Source organism: Chaetura pelagica, unplaced genomic scaffold, assembly GCF_000747805.2.
Source record: "Chaetura pelagica isolate M959 unplaced genomic scaffold, ChaPel_1.0 scaffold518, whole genome shotgun sequence".
NCBI lineage: Eukaryota > Metazoa > Chordata > Aves > Apodiformes > Apodidae > Chaetura > Chaetura pelagica.
In genome coordinates, this window is record NW_009954308.1 from 47,856 (window position 1) to 67,758 (window position 19,903).

Sequence of the window (19,903 nt, forward strand, 5' to 3'; positions counted from 1 at the left end):
AATCCCCATAAACCTTTCTCTAAACTTTTGTGAGTGTCTTGGGAGTAGAAGCTTAACTTCTATTTTGTTTCAAAACTAAACTTGCATGTGATTATTTTTTCACTTGGATCCAAGCCTTTTCTTCTGAGCAGGTTTTTTGATGTGGTCTTTTGATTTTCCTGTAGAGTTTCTATGTGCTGGTGAGACTGCTCCTCTTCTGCTGTAAATCAGCAGTACAAGTCAGAAGTAGCTGCAGTGGGGGAAAAAAAATCAGTCTGAGTGAAAGACGAGGCATTTTTGGCTCTGATATGTTGAGAGCAGAAAGAGCAGCTGAGGCTTACAGAGATTTGTTCTGCCCCATGAATGGGATTTAGACAAGGTCATACCCTCCTTTTCCACAGAAACCAGAGAGACAAATGCTGGTGTGGGAGTCACTTTTATTTGTCTTGAGGGACTGTGTGCATGTCGAGAGCTGAATTCACCCAGATTTTCCCCTCCCACCCTTGCAGTAACACCTTGCTATTTATGTTTTGATTAATACCATTGGTGAAATAGTAAAGAACGTGCATCCTCCAGCTTCCGTTTTCAGCTCCCCATCCCCTCCTCCCCCTCATACCAAGGGTGGGTGTTTGTCAGGGCAACTACAGACATTCTTACTAAAACGTTTGAGCAAATAAGGTAGAGAAAGTCTCTTGAAAACGGTATTGTTTCTCCCTGTCCAACCCCCCCATCAAAGCAAAGTGCTTCTCTCCGAGGTATTTTTTAGTGAAATTGGAAAGGATGGTGCTTTTACCAAATCTCATGGCTTGTGTCAGTTATGTGACTTCTGTCAGTTTTTCCGGTTCTTAGGTATCAGTACTGTCCTTCTGCCTTATTTATACACCAGATTCAAACCCCTTTATTTTACTTTTCAAAAGTAAAATACAGGTTTCAATGAGTTTTGGTTCAGTTTGTTGTACTTAGCCAAAGCTGTAGATCATCGTTGTGTCCTCAGCTTGTTCATCTCTCCCTGTAATACATGAGTTGGTTCATTTGAGTCTCAATGCAAAGACCTACACGAGCTGATGTCTGAATTTGCTCAACTGCTGGCAGGTGAGACATGACTGGGAGCCCTCCCCTCTTGTGTCAGAAGCCTACAGGCCAGACAGACATCTCCACCTGAACTAGCTGTCTGGTCTCTGTTGGCTGTGGGAGAAAGAGGCATTTGAGGTCACCAGGCAATTGATCCATTTTAGTCAGCTATATGGAGATAATGGAAATTGAAAACCCATCAGGTCTCTTTGTTGTTTATGAAGTGACTCTGGGGTGAATAGTCCATATGCAGATGTACACAAGGCAGATAGTAGAGTGAAATTCTAAAATTCAGTGTCATGAATCCCAGCCATATGTTGGCTTGTTTGAGCAAAGAGGGGAGGGCAGGGGACCTCCACTGTGTTAGGATCCATAGGTGGACCCATATCTCTGTGAAAGAAGTTGCCATAAGGAGGTTCCTGGGGACTGTGTTCCTTTTTGGGCAGTAGACCCTGACAGCTGAAACATCATCAGCTACAGCCCCATGTGCTCATGGACCTCTCTTGTTGATTACACAGAGACAGGCTGTGTTGGTGGATGAGGAGTGAGCAGAGGGCAGTGGTGTGGTGGAGGAGGACATGGTGTAACTGAATGAGCTTTGGACCAGGGTACTGATGTGAGCCTCAGAATTCAGCCTTTCAGGGAATGCCATACGTGCTTGCTGAAGCCCCAGTACCCACCAATCTGCCTCTTAATGGTACAGATCCCACTTGCACAGCCCCTCTTACTCTGCAGTTCTATGTGAGACAACAGCTATGCTGTCACCTCAGAAAAAGGGAGTTTCTTCCTTTTGGGAGTGGTGAGGAAGAGCTGGTAACTGATTAAAACCTTAGTGATCTGAAAAGCAAAGCATTGCCTTGATTTCTTTGGTCAATCCTTCCTTTTCTGATCATAGTAAAAGGGAACTCATTTATCTAAAAGAAACAATCATCCATTGCATCTTCACAAATGCTGCTGTTGGCTGTAATTCACACTGTTGTACAGAGGTGACACAGCTTTTGAGCTAGACCCTCCTTGAGATTTTGTGAGTACACCAGGACTAGCTGTGCTATTGCACCTGGGTATCCCAGTGTGGAATGAGCTGTTCTCTGGCCAATGCAGGAGGAACAGGCATCTTCCTTGTCCTCTACATTGCTTGTCTGAGCTTGGAGAGTGACGCTGAGGTGAACCCTGTGTCATTGCTGGGGATTCTGAGCCACAGAAATACCTCCTGCTACCTCCTGAGCTCAGGGGACAGGATGAGCCAGGACTGGTTAGTGTGAAGATGAACATATGAAGGTTTGCTTAAGCAGCCAGGAGGTGATATGAAGAAGAAAAAAAAAGCAAACCCCAAAACTCATTATTTGGTCTAAAATTAATTTTTGACCCTGTTTTGTACTACGTTATTCTACTGTATGATCCAGAGAGGGAGATAACTAAAGGCAGAAGCCACAGAGAAACTGGTGGACAAATGAGCTCTCCAAGAGTCGGTGTAAGGTAAGAGGGGTAAAAAGATGGGATGGGATGGAGATGGATGGTCTCTCAGGAATCCACCTGAGGCTCTGATGCTGACAATAGGACAAAAAAACTATGAGTGGAAAGAGGGATTTCAGCATAGCTGGACCCAGAGGTTCCTTATTTAAATAGGATTTGGTTTTACATTGAGCTCTGATCTGGCTGAGAAAGAGGGAATGACACGTTGGAGTTTATTTAAAAAGGTGGCTGGGGTCTAGAGGCATTAGAAGAGGTTGGTGTTGTGCTGGTGTTGCAAGAGAGGCCACAGGTGTGGCATCTGTAGAAAGGAGCCCTGAGGCTGATAGAAAAAAAGAATCCCTTCATTGAGGGTCATTTTGGTGAAGCCATAGAAGCAAAAACTAATGGAGCAGAGAATGAAGGCATAAGATGAAGGTCTGCCAGCTTCTGCCATGCAAAAGAAGCATTTATGCTTTAAGGTGTTCAAGAATAAACATGAAACTGCAAGGGTGTGGAGAAGGCTGAATTATCTGAACTATCTGTGGTGGTGTTCACTGTAAAATGTTCTCTGGGCCAGGTGCCCAGGGAGGCTGGAGATTCCTGCAGACTTACTTGGAGAACAGCAAGGGAAGGAGGAGGCAACTGAGGGTGGTGGACTGGAGCTGGGCTTGTGCTGTTTGTGTGTCTGAAATGGAGTTATCTGGCAGTCAAAAAACTTTGTGCAGTTCTTATCTGCTGTGTCTGATAGGAAATGTTCATTGCTGCAAAGGAGTGAGGAGAAAACACTAATTCTGTCTCTGGAGAAACATGGAACAACCCTAGATCGAAATTAGTTTCCTAAAATACATCTCCAAAGTCCTTTGTGTCACACAGATGCCCAGTGTTGACTCCAGTTACAATCCAAGGCTCCTCTGTGACAAGCTTGTCCACGTTTTTGAGGAGTATGTGCTAACACCAAGCACACAAGAAGCTTCATTCCTGACAGATGGCTACTCAGATACATCAAAGATGATCTAGTTACAGTCTGCCAGGAGGCAGAGGGATGAGAAAAACTCCCTTTTTCCAGCCCAACAGTTCCATGATTCTGGCTCCAAATACCTTTAGCAGATTTCCAGATTAAATAAAGACATGAAATACCTCTACTGCTGAGCAAGGTTAACCACAGGTTTGAAACTGTGCCTGAAGAAGGATGTTAATATGTCCCATTGTGATCCTATCTCCCTCCTGGGGTCTGCTTCCATTTTATTAAGAGAAAGAAATTAAAAACTAGATGGAGATGCTGACATTGGCAGGGAATTTGGAACATTGATCACCATCCTGGTACAGGATGGCAAAGAATTTCAGGCAAACTCTGCCTGTGTCGTTAAAAAAACCCCAAACCACCAAACAAACAAACAAAAATAAATACATAAAAAGAAGTCTGGGAACCAGTGTCAAAATCTTGCATGCATACAGGAACTGGTAGGCTAATGAACAAGAGGCCAAAGGAAAGGAGATATGTAGTTACATCTCTGTTCAAGATATTTTTATTTCCCTCATTACACTGAAAAGCTCTTTGAAAACATTTTGTGTGCATGTGAAAACACTTTAAGTTGAAAACCTTAGTGCTCTTCCTTTAAGTTTGACCTGTGTTTGTTAGAGGAAAACTAAAACCTGGAAGAAGTCAGTATTAAAAATCATAAATACAATGGGGATAATTATCTTTAAAACATTCCTCTTGAGTCTGTGTGGCCCAAGTGTTGTGGAAATTGAGTGATACAGGAAATTAAATTAACCAGAAGCTCTCCAGGAAAATAAGAAAGCAAAACCAGCAAGTTGCTTTTAATAATCTGAACCCAAAGGGGAAAATAAACATGCACAAAAAAGAGAAGATTTATAAGGGGAAGAGTAAACTTAATAGTTGTGCATGTTTTGAGATGCAAGTTTATTTTGTTTCAGGACCACACATGACAAGTGTTTATTAAATGTGAGGAAAAAAAGGGTTGTGATCCAACTTCAGGAACAGGACCTGGAGGTGTTTATTCCCAATAGAGATTTGATGGGTCTGCTCTGCTTCTCTTTCCAGTTTGCAGAAATAACAAGGTTTTAGCTTGAAAAATATTACATCTCCAGAGGGAGAGAAATTCACATTGTCTACTGGAAAATAAAAGGATTTTCCTTTTGGTGGGAGACCTTGGCTCTTTCTATATGAGCAAATTAAGAAGTGTCAAGGAGTGTCCCTGGGACCCTCTTTCCATTTCTAGAGCAACTTTCAGAGCTGGACAGGCAGGACATGTGGGACCCCCACCCAGCTGCATTTCACCATCTTTCCAAGTTGTTATAACTATTAGACAGGAATATGTCTGCTCCTATGTTAGACCCAACAATCTGGGTCCTTTTCACTGAACATCATCAGAACATTGATTTTTGGGCATCTTCAGGGTAGACATAATCACAGAATCACTGAATCACCAAGGCTGGAAAAGACCTTTAAGATCATCAAGTCCAGCCTAATCATAGTGGAGAAAGAGGAATTCCAGGATGGGTTTGGCTTAACCTATTTGAAATGTGTATTTAAAAATGGGGTGATGTACCCCTACAAGTACTTTTATTTATTTACTGTGTATGACAGGGGCTGAGGTGACAGCTCACATGTGTGCTGCAGTTGTCTGTGTGTATTCATGTGAATCCCCCCTTAATCTCTTCCCTGACAGAGAAATCATGATTTCTCATTCTCTTTATCCCATGCAAAAAGCAGTTGCTACATGCTACCATCATTCCTGGTTAGTGCGGGCCCCTGCATCCAAGCCAGGTCCCTTGAATCAGGGAATGGATGCAGCTGCAATCTCTCTTGTCAAGTAAAGGAAAGAGGGAGGGTTGCTTTGAGAGGAATCTGTTCCCTGCTCCTAAACCCTACACAGACACCAGGATGTGCTGGAGGAGGTTGGGAGCCTGTATTTTAAAATGGGATGGAGAGCTGAGCTGTGTCTTTGGGCACAGCCTGCGTTTAGATCAGGTTAAAACAATTGCATGTGAAGACCTAAGGACAGCAAAGCACAGTTTCAATGTTTATGTCTCAGCTATACATGGATCTGCTAGAGTCATAGAATCAGAGAATGGTTTGGGTTGGAAGGGACCTTAAAGATCATCTAGTTCCAACCCCCTTGCCATGGGCAGGGACACCTCCCACCAGTCCAGGCTGCTCCAAGCCCCATCCAACCTGCCCTTCAACACTGCCAGGGATGGGGCAGCCACAGCTTCCCTGGGCAACCTGGGCCAGGGGCTCCCCACCCTCACACTGAAAAATTTATTCCTAATGGCTAACCTGGATCTATCCTTTTCCAGTTTAAACCCATTCCCCCTCATCCCATAACTCCATGCCCTTGCAAAAAGTCCCACTCCAGCTTTCCTGTATCCCCTCCAGGTCTTGGAATGTGCTCTGAAGTCTCCCTGGAGCCTTTGCTGCCCCAGGCTGAACAACCCCAGCTTTCTCAGCCTGTCTTCATAGGAGAGATGTTCCAGCTCTCCTGTCATCTTCACAGCCCTAATGGTTGTAGATCCCATCCTAGAGTCCATGGTTGTATGCAATGTATCCAATGTATTCCCAGCAGCAATTTTCTGCAATTCCCCCAGTGGGCTGAACACCAACCTTTTCACAGCTGTAAATCTGCTCACCTGCCTTAACTCCACTGTATAATCACATGTATGATCTGAAAACAGCCCTGGGGCTCTGGTCCTGCCTTGTGCACAACAAGTGCACCAGGAAGAAACCACGTGAACTCAGCAGAGTCCAAACTGCTGTGTTTGTAGGCTATAAATAGGAACCCAGGTCCTGTTACTGATACGTGCAACTTGCTCTAAACACAGCATCACGAGATGTCTCTGAGACTTGTAAAGGGAAATTCCCAAACCTGTGCCTGCCATTGGCCCCAGAAACGTCCAGAAGCCCCATTTTCACCTGGCAGAAGAAGTGTTTTGCCTGGGTCTTCCGTGTCTGCAACTGCTGGGGATGGGTTTGTGTTTAGACCATCAGCTACGTTTTGAAATCAAGTTGTTCTGTGAAGTTTTGGGAGTGTCTGTAGTTGCATGAAGCTTGTTGTTGTACCAATCCCATCAGAAACTGTTGGTCCTGTCTTTCCTCACATTCTCCCTCTACTGCCTTTGCAAGATGCTGCAGGTTTACTATGGCAAAAGGGAAAATTAAACAGCTATGTAAATCCCTCTCATTTTCCTCCTCCTGCTCTGATCCACTTCTTTGTAAAAGGAAAATGTGAGAAATGTTTGGTGGCACCCAGAGGGCTTCTGAACTTCCTCCTTTATGAACAGGCTGATTTGTTCTCCATTGAATTAAGAGGTAATATGGGCATCCAAAGTGAAAGTCACTCAAGTTATTTAGATGCCTCTTTCCTATTGTATTTCCTGGGGAATGTGAGGAGTCTGAGGGCTGAGATAGGGACTCCAGCCATCACTGTTAGTGTTCAGTGTTGCTCTTGAATTCTGCAGGAAGACCCTGAGGTGTGTTGAACTATGCTGATGTGCATGTCTCCACCAGCTACATAAACAGATTTTGCAAGGTCAGGACCTGCCTTTTTGGCTGGAAGTTGCCTTTCAGGGGGTGAAAGAAAGTTCATACCCTTCAGCTATAACTCCTGGTTCCTTTCCCTCTTGTTGATGCTGATCCTCAGATTATGAACTTATTTTGCATGCACAGTTTTGCCTGAAAAAACGGGGGGTGGGAGGAGAGCTGGAAATATTCCCTCTGGCCTCTAGAAGATGAGGGTTTGATGACATTAGGAAAGCAGCATCTCGAATCCAGAAATACTTCCCCTCCCCTCTCAGCTGACCCTCATTCAATAAATTGCCATCTTTATTGCATCATGCACCCATCTCTTTTCATTCAATGAAACACAGAAGCATAAATCCCACTAAAATCAGATGTCCTCAACAGTTCTTCCACTGACTAAGAACAGGAGCACATTTCTTCCTCTCTCCTTAGCCACAATTCATTAAGGATATTAAGGAGTTTATTACTTCCTAATATCATCTGGGAATTATTTCCATGTGTTGCATTATTCTGTGGCTTGGGCAAAGCTCTCCTGTGGCAGCAGAGCAGGGTACAGTATTGCTGAACCCCAGTTACCCTGTACTAAAGTGTTTTATTAGAGGACAGGTGGCCCTTTAGAGAAAGATGCATTTCATCCTTACTTTTCAGATACCTTGTAGTATCCTTTCTGCTGGGAAATGAAGCAGATGTTCTCCATATCCATTGCAGCTGCTTCCAGTATGAAATGAAAGGGCTGCTGTTGCAGTGAGCTATTGCTGGAGCTGAGTTGTGCTGCTCCTTAATTGTTTATGGCTGTGGATGCCAGCCAAGTAGCAAATGTTGGAGATGGCAAATGCTGGAGATCTGACCTGGAAAAGAGATGTTTGGGCCAAAGCCAAGGTGGTTTCAGGAAAGACAGTGAGAGAGAGGCAGGAAACCAGTTATCTGACTGATTTATTGGATGGGGTGAAGAAATCCACCCTGGGGCAGGGTGCTCACACGAGGCTGGTACAACAGTAAATTCTGATTTTAGTTAGCTTTTAACCAGCCTTTGCAAAGCTTATGTGGGCAGCTGTTGCTTTGTTAGTGCTAACACCACGTGTGCCAAATCTACATGCTTTGCAGATGGGTAGAAAATTCTCTCCCGTTTGCTGGTGGCTGCAGAACATCTCATGCAATAAACTGTTTCATGTGAAATCCCAGCATAACTCTTTTAAATGTGACACAATGCAAGGGATTTTTTTTAAATGTGATGACTTGAGGAATCTGATCAAAGCCTGTGTGAACAGGTTATCCCCAGGCATCCTGTTTGCTCTTGAAGGAGAGAAACTAGTTAATCAGGTGCTAACAGAGGGGTCTAATATGGGTCCAGCTCATGATCTGAGGGTGCCAGTTTCTCTCTGTTCCTCTCTCAGGAGCTCAGGTAACTGCATCACCTGGAGATGTAGATGCTAGATCTAGGACTAGATCTGTCTGACCCATGTTTTCACAGAATCACAGGCTGGTTGAGCTTGGAAGAGACCTCTGGAGGTCATCTTGCCACCTCTCCTGCTCAAGCAAGGCCACCTGGAGCTAACTGACCAGGGCCATGTTCAAACAGCTTTTGAATACCTCCAAGGACAGAGACTTTACAACCTCTCTGGGAATCTTGTTCATCAAGTACTTGATTGCACAGAGCCAAAATGAAGTATTGCACTGGACAGGAAGGAGGGACCATCCAGCATTTAAGACTAAAAGTGTCACTATTTCAGGAGCAGATCCACAGATCTGAACAGGTATCTTGCAGCACATCCAACTAGTTACTTTTTGATGTCAATATTTAGCAGGACAAGATGCTTTTACAATTTTTACTACATTGTAACTACACTGTTTTAATTGAAATGTGATGAAAGCCATGCTCAAACTTTTAGCCTTAATTTTGTTTCTTTACTACTTGAGCCAACAGTGTTACTACATTTTAGGACTGAAGTCATCAACAAACCTTTGACTTCCTTTAGCAACACTCATGTTTTTTAAATTCCCTGTGTGTTTACTAGTAATTCTAGTTGGCACTCTGAGTTTTTAAACGTGAGCTTTAAAGACCTGCTCAAGAAGTGCTTACAGCCCTCACTGCACTTCTTCCTGCCCCTGTCCGTGGAACAACAGGTTCTTGAAGTGTGGGAATTGGGAATTTGGAGGAGGATACATAATATTCCTTTGTCCAGCAGTCAACAGAAGTGTTAGGGGAGTATAGTAGAGGCGAAGAGAACACATCTGTGCTCACACAAAGAGGCATAATGCAGATGTTTTGACTGTTTGCCTTAACCTTTGGCTCTCTTTAGCTTTCCACACTACATTGCACAGACAGGACATGCAACTACTTGGATTTTTCTTCTGCTGCCAGAGACCCTTTGGTTTGTTTTTCCTGTTGTCTTTAGGTTAAATAGGCTTCTTATTTATTTTTTTTAAACAAAGGAAATGGCTAAATAATTGCATCAGAGGGGAGAAATACGTATTGATATATTTCTTCCTGTTAAAGAGATTTTTTTTTTCCTACTTAATTTGATCATATTTATCTGCTTCTGTCAGTCCAGGCAGAAATTTCAGCCTGTTTGTGCCATGGACCACTCACAAACCATTCATTATTGTGCAGTGCCACAAATGCCCCTCCTTGCAGAGTTATCTGTGCTTCAATATCTAAATGCAAGTGGCTTTCCAGAGCAAGCTCATCAGGCACTTAGCTAAGGTGTTTCTGAAACATCCTTCAAAGAGATGCTGCCTTCATCCAGAGTAGAACTTGATCATCCTAATCTCCTGCATCCAGCCCCAGGTGGTGCTTTGGCTTTCCCACAAGCTTCTGTAAAAATGAAAAGCACTGATGTTTTCCCAGCTGGGGGCAATGCCACATGCAGAGGTCATAGAATAGTAGAATCTTGGAATGGTTTGGGTTGGGAGGGACCTTCAAGATTCCCACCCTCCTGCCATGAGCAGGGACAGCTCCCAGTAGACCAGAGTGCTCCAAGCCCCATCCAACCTGGCCTTGAACACTTCCAGGGATGAGGCATCTATCCACAACTTCTCCAGGCAACCTGGGCCAGTGTCTTGCCACCCTCACAGGAAAAAATTTCTTCCAAATATCTAATTTAAATCTCCTCTCTTTCAGTTTGAAACTATTCCCCTTGTCCTAGCATTACCACTCTAATGTCCTTGGACAGTCTTCAAAAGAGGTCTGATAGCTGCTGGTGGCCCATGATCTGTGAATTCCTAAGATACACAGTACAGATGAATCAAAGGATTTTTTTTTTCCCTTTCTGTCTTATCCTGTCTTCTCCAGAAACCTGTTGGCTTTCTTCTCTTTTCAGCACAGTGTCCAAGAGGGTTTATGAGTCTTTGCTGTTTTCCTGAAAACTCAGCCTGCTTGTTTGCTAACCTACCCAGGAGCTTGAACAAGAAGGAGAGACTTCTTGTGCTGTCCATTGTATAGATTGGCCCTATGTAAGATAATAAATTTAGGGAACTCTCCTGGGAAGCCTCCCCTCAAAAAGTCCCTATGAGAGAATAACTGCAGTTGGCTGCATAGGCCAACTGAAATGTCAAAGTGTTGCAGGGTGAGTGCTCAGTACTTGTGAGTATTTGGGCCAGAATAGTTGGTGTTTCAGTTCCAGTGCTAGCTGTAGCTGTTTGTCTTCTTTCTCTAACACAGGAAGAAGGAGAAGATCTCACCATATGCAGCCACAAGCAAAACAAGCACCTGCTGCAACCTGAGCACACACTAACAGAAAGTTGTCTGAGTTTCACAGTAGCCCTGGACTTTTGCACAGGACACTGATGGAAACTCACCACTCCACACTGTTGGGTAAGAGAGAAGACACTCAAGCAAAGAGCTACATCTTGTTTTCTCAAGCTTTCCTCTCTCCTTGATGGTCTTGCCTCCTGTCTCCTCCAACAGGGAGTCTGAGTTTTAAAGTCAGCCCAGGCACAGGAGCAGTTACCCCCATTCTTTCAGCTGTGAAAATCCTTTCCATGTTGTCCACAACTGTGATGAAAAGAGAAGCCCCTCTTGCCAGAGACTGAACTCGTCTGTCAGGAAAATAACATTTACAGGTAAGAAAATGCCATTCCCACCAAAGAATCAGGATCTTCTGCATGAGACTAGAGAAGCTGCCCCTGGAACAAAGCCTGTGTAAAAAGGAGAGCTTTGAGCTGCATCCCATACCACAAGGCAGTCAACATTTTGCTGGTGTGGTTGAGCAATATATTGTTGTCAATATATTTGATAGGTTACAGCTGGTGATAAGACTCATGTCATTTAACTTTGGTGATCCAAGACATAGACATCTGCAGCTGAGTTCAAAGTCCCTCTTGCTCCCCACTGGCTACATTTGGAGCCAGGAATAACAAGCTCAGAAGTTGACACAAAAGTTGGTTGGTAAATCCCAGGCCTTGGGCCCAGATGACACAATGATGGGCTCCAGCACAGCAGTTGATAATTTCTGGTTTCACTAAATCTTCTCTCTGGAAGCCTTGAAAGACCCTACAGAGAAGACCAACTTAAAGGCTTTGTTGTGTTTCCTGGCATCTTGATTTTAGTGTTTCTGTTCTCAGCTGCTTAAGATTATCATTTCAATAGGAGATCCTTTTTCTTTTTTCACTCCACTCTCTACACAGCAAGGTTCATATGAGCTGAATTTTCTCTTTATAACTTCACTTAGGAATATGGGGCAGCACCCAGGCAGTCGAATGCCCGAGATCATCTCCATGCCCTACATAAATAGCACCCAGTTATTTCACAGTTTCATGTTCAGCTTGCAAGCTTCCAACAGCCTCATCTTCCTGAAACTCTTTCTATTCTCATAGCATTCAGGATCTTGAACGCATGACTCAGTATAAATAACAGCAGAGGTGATCCCAGCCAAGAAAGTCCTGATTTGGTGAATGTGTATTGTCGTTCTCGTTCCTGACGGCTGGTGTCAAGTCACCCGTACTCAGAACAGCTCTCGTGGGTCTTTCCAGCCCTTCCATGAGTTCAGCCACATGGTTAAGCTGACAGCTGAGTTTCCCTGCCTTACACACACTAAGCAGTGCTCGGGCAGTCTGTCGTCTTGCTAGGCAGTGAAGGAAGTGGGAGAGTCTCCAGTTGGATGGATAACTAACGGCTGGCGTGTCGCTGCCCGGCGGAGATAACAGCCTGGTTAAAACCAAGGGAATTTTTAGACACTTCCCAAGTATTGCCTTGTCTTTTGTTTGACACAGGACTTGTCATGTCTCCCTTTCTGCGTATTGGTTTATCCAACTATGACAGTGGCCCTTACCTGCCATCCCAGGGGGAGGTGATTAACCCTTACTGTGCTGTGATGGTTAAAGAAGCCGTGGAGTCAGGTAAGTGGGGAGGTGTTAAATATGCATATGAACTTTTAGGAGATGTGTGTGTGCCTGAGTGTGTCATTCCTGGTGTGGAGGAAGCACACTGATAACTCTTTATAAGGGTTTGTGAAGGGCCTTTTGTGTCTCAGCACTTTGCAAGTTTGGGTTTGGCATGGCCTGCAAGACAGACTGATTTTAAGATGATGCCTAACAAGTCTATGTCTTCCATTTGAGTTTATTAGCAACTGAATTTCAGGTCCCAGCATGTGACAGAGCAGATCAGCTGTATTCAGTTTCACTTTTAGATGAGCAGTTGTTTGTTTGTCACTGGGACTCCGGACAGATGAAGTCTGGTTGTTCCAGAAATATCCTCGGAGGCCTGTTGTTGTTTGTCATGTTTTTTTTGGAGGAGCTGGCAGGTCTACCAACTCCCACTATTAAAAAAAAAAAAACATATCTCAAACAGCCTCAGTCTTTGCAGAGAGAGTTAATTTCTCTGTGTAATTGCTGTACTCTGCAAAATGTTTGAAAGTGAAACCACCTGCTAAGCTGGTTTCTGTGTTGAGATACAGGGAACGTTGCACATTTTCCTGATTGAAAACACTGATGGGTCCTCATTGGGAAAACATTTCATATGTGTCTTCTGCATTAAAATAGTCCTAGTGAGAGGATGAAAAGTTCTTCAGTTCTGCTTTTCAAGAATCAGGAAGATCAAGACCTTTAGTGTTAGCATATTGACTTATCTTGGATTGGATTTATCTTAAAACTTTGATGAAATCCTGGCTTGACTGTTGTGATTCTTTTAAAAATTAGATCAACTCAAAAATCCCTTTTTATACCTAGAGAAATCCCATAGCTCTGACCTCTAGAGGATGTTAAAACAGTTTTTAAAAAAGGAAATTTTAGAATTTTAAAGCAATCATTTCACTTTTTGTTTGCCTGTTTTCTGGTGTTTAGGGGTTTTTTTTTGTTTGATTTGAGGAGTCATCATTTATCACATTGAACTTTGTCTTGGCTTCAATAATACTTCAAATTACTCTGGAAGATGTGGTGACTGGTACATTCAAAAGGAAAGAAAATACTGCATGACAAGATATCCCTAAGAGCTCCCTTTTTACTGAAAAGATCTCCTATTTCAGCTCAATGCAAGGCTTGCCTGTTTGCTTTAATGAGGGACCTTTGAAAGCCACAACTCAAATGGAAGTGTCTTGTCAGTTCAAAAGTGAATAAAATCAATTTGTTCAGCACAGACCTGTATTAATTTGTCTTACAGAGATGGAAGTGTTTTCTGTCATCTAACAAATGAACATTTACTAAGGGGTGTAATTTTTGTGCTCCTGGAGCTGATGATGATGATAATAATAATAATGGTAATAACTCTACCAACAATTAAAAAAAATGTGTTTGGGGAAAATTTTCTTCATTAGTGAAGATTGAATATGTAGGGAATAGGGTGTCTTTCTGTTAGAGGATTTCTGTTTGCTGGGGTGTAATTGCACTCATGTAGCTGCTGCTTGGGACATAGTGGGGTAGCCAGAGGGACTCCTTGTCATGTCAGTGTTAGTAGCAGGAAACTCTCAATATAAATTCACCTCAGACTCCACTCTTAGGGTGGTTTGAACCACCCTTGGGAGATGTTAATTTGCTGCTGATGGATGGCATCTAAATGTGTGGATGACAAAGCCATGATGGGTTCCATGTCCCTTATAATTCCAGTTTTCTGCAAGGATATTGATATCTGAGTCGCATACTTTGCATTGTAGCCCAGGAGAACAAACAGGATTTTTTGGGGTGGTATTCATCTCATCTTGAGGAATAGATCCAGAGTGGGTTTGATGAATCACATCCTGGAAAGCCCAGTGCTCTCCACTGACTCTGAGGGCAGTTTAGACAGCCCACTCAGAGGTAAATATCTGATGTTCCGTGAGATGAGCTTGACTCTAAATGCCAAAAATACTCTCAACATGACCATCCAGGATCTGTCATGCTCAAACAGGCTTAGAGAAGGCAAAAGGCAATGAGGGCCTCAGGGCAAACATTAGCTGAGCACATGTAGAATAGCTGCATCCCTGCTTTTTTGAATTTTCTTATATCATACTTTGCTCTCCAACTCTCCTTGCTACCCATTGGTAATGGGATTCCAAAAACCAAAATTATATTGATGTCCTGATATGCAAATTCTGGCTGAGGTGGCATGTCCAAGGAATGAATCAGCTGCAAAGCTGGGGAGAGACATAAGCAACCCTGACTACCAGCCTTGTGCTCTGACACATGGCCATCCAGATTTCTTCAGGGCAAATGTGTCCAAGAACCAGGAATGGATCAGCTGCAAAGCTGGGGAGAGGCATAAGCAACCCTGACTACTACCCTTGTGCTCTGATACATGGCCATCCAGATTTCTTCAGGGCAAATGAATTGCTATATAATACATATGCATGGCAGGAAGTGCCTAAACCCAGAGCTGAATCCAGCCCCAAACCCCGGCCATGTCTATGCTGGAACCAGTTTGATAGATGAAACTGCTCTGACTTTTGCCATGTCCTATTATGAATCAGCTATATGCCTTGTGTAGCTTTAGCAAAGCTTGAGGAGGTGGGAATTTCTTTTTTTGGGGGGAGCAGGGGAGGAAGATTGCTTTTTGTAAACAGAGCATTAGTAAATGATTGGTTCCCCACTAAAAGGGAGCTTGAGTCTTCCTTTGGGTTCAAGCCAAAGGCTGTCCCTTGTCCACATGATGAGTAAGTCATTGGGACAGAGGATCCCAACAGCTTAGGTGTAATGCAGATTGTCTGTGGGCACCAAGGTGGCACAAGGAGGGCACCCTAAGAAATTTCAGAATCTCAGGAAAGATATTGGGCAGCCTTTTTTTTTTTTTTTCAACTTGTCCATTTTGTAAAAGGGATCCTGGTATTTTACTGTGTAGTCTTTTTTAAAAAAAAAACCCACAAACCAAGCGAACAACAAAATTGCCTCCCTGCAGCTAGAAAAGTTCTAGCAATTTGTTACTGAAGACAAACCATTTGAGAGATCATAGGCACCTCTAAGGTGTAAAAAAATCTGCCCTTTAAAGATAACTTCTGCCATCACAAGCCACTGGGCCTGGTGCCATTTCACCACCTGTCTTGGTGACATTTGCTGTGTGAAAGATCCTACTCCATGTTTGAACTCAGCAAACCTCCAGGAAAAGTGCTCCCAGCTACAGTGGAAGCTGCTGCTTGGGAACGACAGATGCTATTTTATTTTTCAGGAACCCAGGGTTAGATTAATCCCTGGCAGAATTCCACAAACATCAGCAGGGATGTGCTGGAGGTGACTGTCTGATCCCATCTATATTGGCCAGTTCGTTCACATTCCAGGGCTGGTTTATTTAAGCCTTGTGTTTGGGAGTGCAATGCAAAGGAAAGCACTTGTTTTGCAAGTGCTGTCTTTCACATCTGTGGAGTTTCTGATGGTTCTTATTGAGATTTCTGCTCTCAGCAATGATGGGATGTTTATGGCTCATTTTTATGGCCCATTTTTGTCTGCTTTTGTTGGAAGAGTGCACTGAATATATATTTGCAAGCTTGAGGGGAGTGAATTAAGGCTGCAGACAATGAGCTCAGTTTAAGATTGCCTAGATCTGCATATGTGAAGAGTCAGCCTCATTTAACAAACAGAAATAGATCCACCTGAGATCGAAGTGCTCTAAGCTTTGGGGAAACTGAATTTAAACCTAAGATTCAGCTACACAACTGCTTGTCATACCAGGCAGGACAAGCATGAGAAGTGACTTTAAGCTGCAGGAACGATCTCTGCTCAGTTTGGCCATGCAGACCACTGCAGAGGGTCAGAGAGGACTGCAGCTCCAGTCAAGCTTGTGTGATCAAACCACGTGCAAAAACTCTTTGTTCAAGCCAGATGTTGGGTTATGGAGTGAAATTTCAGCAAGTCAGTATTGGCTGCAGGATCCTGCATGCCTCCTCAACCTAGATCTGTGCTGGCTCTGGCAGTTGTTTCTCCTTTTGTAGGAAACCAGTGCATGGGGTGTTGAAGGGAGATTTTTGTTATAATCTCACAGCCCTGATATTTGTTCTCTCCTCTCTAACAATCAGGAGTCAGTGTTTCCTTTTTACTCCTTCTCTCCTAGCTCCAATCACTCTGGAGCTTATTTACCAGTTTTAATGCACCTTGAAGGTGTGTCAGTGAAAGCTGAGCAGAGCAATTAAGTCTTCCCATCCAGGGAAAGATTTTCTCCAGACCATGCCATGTTCCAGGTTTTCAGCTGCATGTTCTTTTCCAGCTGGATGGGATGAGGGAAAGGCTGGAATTATTAGGAGCAGGGTCTGTAGGAGGCAGGAGTTGAGGTCTGCTGCTTGAAAGCAACTGCTTTTTATTCTCTTTTTCATTCCATCAACTTTGGCATTTGATGGGTTGAAACTTTGCAGAGGGTAACTGTGAAACAGAATTAAGTTGAGTAAGTTTCTGAGCCTGTTACAGGCCTATATGAAATGCAATGGGCTGTATGAAATAATAAAGCTGGCTGAGAACTTTTCAGAAGCAATTATCTAGAGAAAACTCTCTGCAGCCTAATTCTCTGTCTTAGAGGTACCCTGCACCATCTTAAGATGTGAAGGAAGGGGAATTAATGCATGAGAAAGAGGTGCAGGAAAATTTTGGTTGAAAACTGCACTGCTGTGGATATGGTTTCAGGTCTGCAAGAGTGTTGTTATATTAAGATCCCTGAGTTAGGTGAGATGAAGTAACTGACTGGACATGAGCTCCAGCTGAAACTTAATCATAAAGTGCATTCAGGGTTGTTTTTTGCGGGGGCTGAAGCAAAGATGTTTCATTTTGTATTGCTGTGGGACAACTGGCACATGTGGCTGGTTATCTGTGATGAGACTCACCTGATTAGAAGTGGGTATTAATGATGTTGGACTCTACATTTGAGGACTACTCGGTTGAGTTAATAGAGCCAAGGGCAGAAGCTCTCTTTCCTAAGCTAGATGTCTGCATTTGGTCAAAGGAACACTCTCTAACTCCATTTATTTTTATTAATTATATTCTCTTAACTGGTTCTGAATGGACCCAATGTTCACATCTCAGATATGAGCACACACATTGGACACCTGAAGTTAGGTGAGGTGAATCCTTTCCTAGGTGTCACTTCACACAGTTACCTCGTAAGACACCAGAACATGATCCATTACACACCCAGCCCAGAGAGAGGCCTCAAAGTGGGTAAATATCACCAATCTGTCTCAGGAACTGTAGAGTGGTGGCTTTAGTACAGATGAGAAGCAAGTCAAGTCAATACAAACCAATTCTTGTTGACAGAAAATGGCCAAGTGTACGTGCAGAAGAAGCCCACCATGTACCCACCCTGGAACAGCACCTTCGATGCCCACATCAACAACGGCAGGGTCATGCACATTGTGGTCAAGGACAAAAGTGCTGAAATGGTTTCAGAGACCACGGTGGAACTCAAGGTGCTGGCAGAGAGGTGCAAAAAGAGCAATGGGAAGACAGAGATATGGGTGAGCATGGTTATCTCCTCTTGCAGAATGTGATGGGGAGCTGCTGTGGGGCAGGGGAATGCCTTGTGTCCGTGCCAGGAGGTGAATGTAACCAGCAGGACAGCAGGAACTGGCTGCCATCCAAGGAATAATGATTTGAGGCTACTTGGGTATGACATGAAGGAAAGACTTACATGCATATCAGGAAAAAAAAAAAGAGAAGGGCATGGCACCTTCATCTTACTTTCTGCTGTTAAGTTGAAACACATGTCCTGTGTTAGCCACGATTCTGGGTCAGGTGAGCTGTGCCCACATATTGAGCTCAGCTTGGGAAACCCAAGAAGTACACAAATACTGGCTAAGTGTGAATTATTTTCTGTGCTCTGGGGAAACAGCTTCAAAAATGTAATCTAATACTGTGTAACTGATTCACAGCTGCCTGACTTCAGTCTTATGTCAGAGGAACTCCTTTAAAACCACAGGAGTTACAGTGGAGTAAATGTGAAGTATAAATCTTTGTAAGGATTCTAAATAGAACATTGTGTTCCCTGGTAGTCCAAACAAGAAAGTTCTTGATAATAGTCTTTTACATGTAGTATTCATGTGCCATGAATAACAATAAAGTGGAAAGACATTTGGAGAGAAACTGATTTCCTGGAATCAGGATATTTTGTATATGATTTGTTTCTCATGCCAGTCTTCAGGCTAAGATGCTAAAGTGAAACAGAGAGTAGAAAAGTCAAAAAGGCCTTGGTGACGTAAGAGACCTAAGAACGAGATTTGGTAGATTTGTGCATTTAACACATCACTTGGAAGGAATTGAGATACTTATGGATGGAATTGAAAACCAAAATGACTCCATCTCCAGGCTTCACAGCCATGGGAGGCAGTAGCCTGGTGAGGAGAGGGGACATACAGTTTGGGGTGTTCTCCTGCTTGCAGCAAATGTAACAGATCTGAGGTCAAGCTGAGCTGGGGAGTCCCTGGTCCTGTTCTGTCCTAGCCTGGTAGCAGCTCCTGACATCTCTCTACTCACTCCCTGGTACAAGTTGCAACCTAAGGAGGGAGATCCATGATATCTCATATTGCAAGGGTTGTGAGGAGAGAGATCGGGCAAAGTGACTGATTCACCTGAAAGGTAGAGAGGGAACCTTGCTCAGGCTGTTCTGGAGGTGGGTGGGAAAGGCACTGTTGTGATTCTCAGGCTGAAGAAATCCTTGAATGTAGGTCTTTTTATTCCTAGGCCAGTGGACCCAGATTTATGAAGGCACTTATGGGCAGAGGTTTGGACAGGTGGGAATTTCCACGTCCAGTTTAAAGGCCCAAAAAATTCCCAAGAAAGCTTGTAGCATCACTGACATGGGGTGTAATGGAAGTCAGGCTTGCAGAACAAGTCTCTAAAAGATTTCAGCATCTTTTAAGTATCCATCTGCAGTTGGCTGGGTTTTTTTGAGGTGTTCTGCAGAATCACAGAATAGTAGGGGTTGGAAGGGACCTCTGGAGATCATCCAGACCAGCCCCCCTGCCAGAGCAGGTTCACCTAGAGCAGGTTGCACAGGATGGCATCCAGGCAGGTGTCAAACATCTCCAGAGACAGAGACTCCGCAGCCTCTCTGGGCAGCCTGTTCCAGTGCTTTGCCACCCTCAAAGTAAACAAGTTCTTCCTCATGTTTATATGGAACTTCCTATGTTCATGTTTGTGCTGGTCACCTCTTGTCCTGCCACTGGGCATCATTGAAATAAAACTGGCCCCATCCTCCTGACAAGCAGCCTTTAAGTATTCAAGAGCATTGAGAAGGTCCCCCCTCAGTCTTCTCTTCTCCAGACTAAAAATGTCCAAGTCCTTCAGCCTTTCCTCATAAGAGAGATGTTCTAGTCCCCTAAGTGTCTTCATAAGCCTTTGCTGTACCCTCTCCAGCAGTTCCTTGTCCTTCTTGTCCTTCCACCTTGCACTGGGAACAACATGTTTTCTCTATAGATAGTGCTGGTCCTGAGCTGGTGTCTAAAAACCTGCCTACAGTTACTGTGGTTTAGTTACACT

General features: G+C 43.7%; 1 protein-coding gene across 1 annotated transcript in view; it reads left to right on the forward strand.

Moving 5' to 3' along the window:
* The first annotated feature begins 10,998 nt into the window (after positions 1 to 10,998).
* PRKCQ (protein kinase C, theta) overlaps positions 10,999 to 19,903 on the forward strand; it is a 44,943-nt gene continuing 36,038 nt past the window's right edge. The window contains exons 1-3 of the mRNA XM_010003949.1: positions 10,999 to 11,107; positions 12,257 to 12,382; positions 17,684 to 17,883. Of these exons, the coding sequence (XP_010002251.1) occupies positions 12,265 to 12,382; positions 17,684 to 17,883 (318 nt within the window). The 5' untranslated portion in view covers positions 10,999 to 11,107; positions 12,257 to 12,264. The remainder of the gene's footprint in view (positions 11,108 to 12,256; positions 12,383 to 17,683; positions 17,884 to 19,903) is intronic.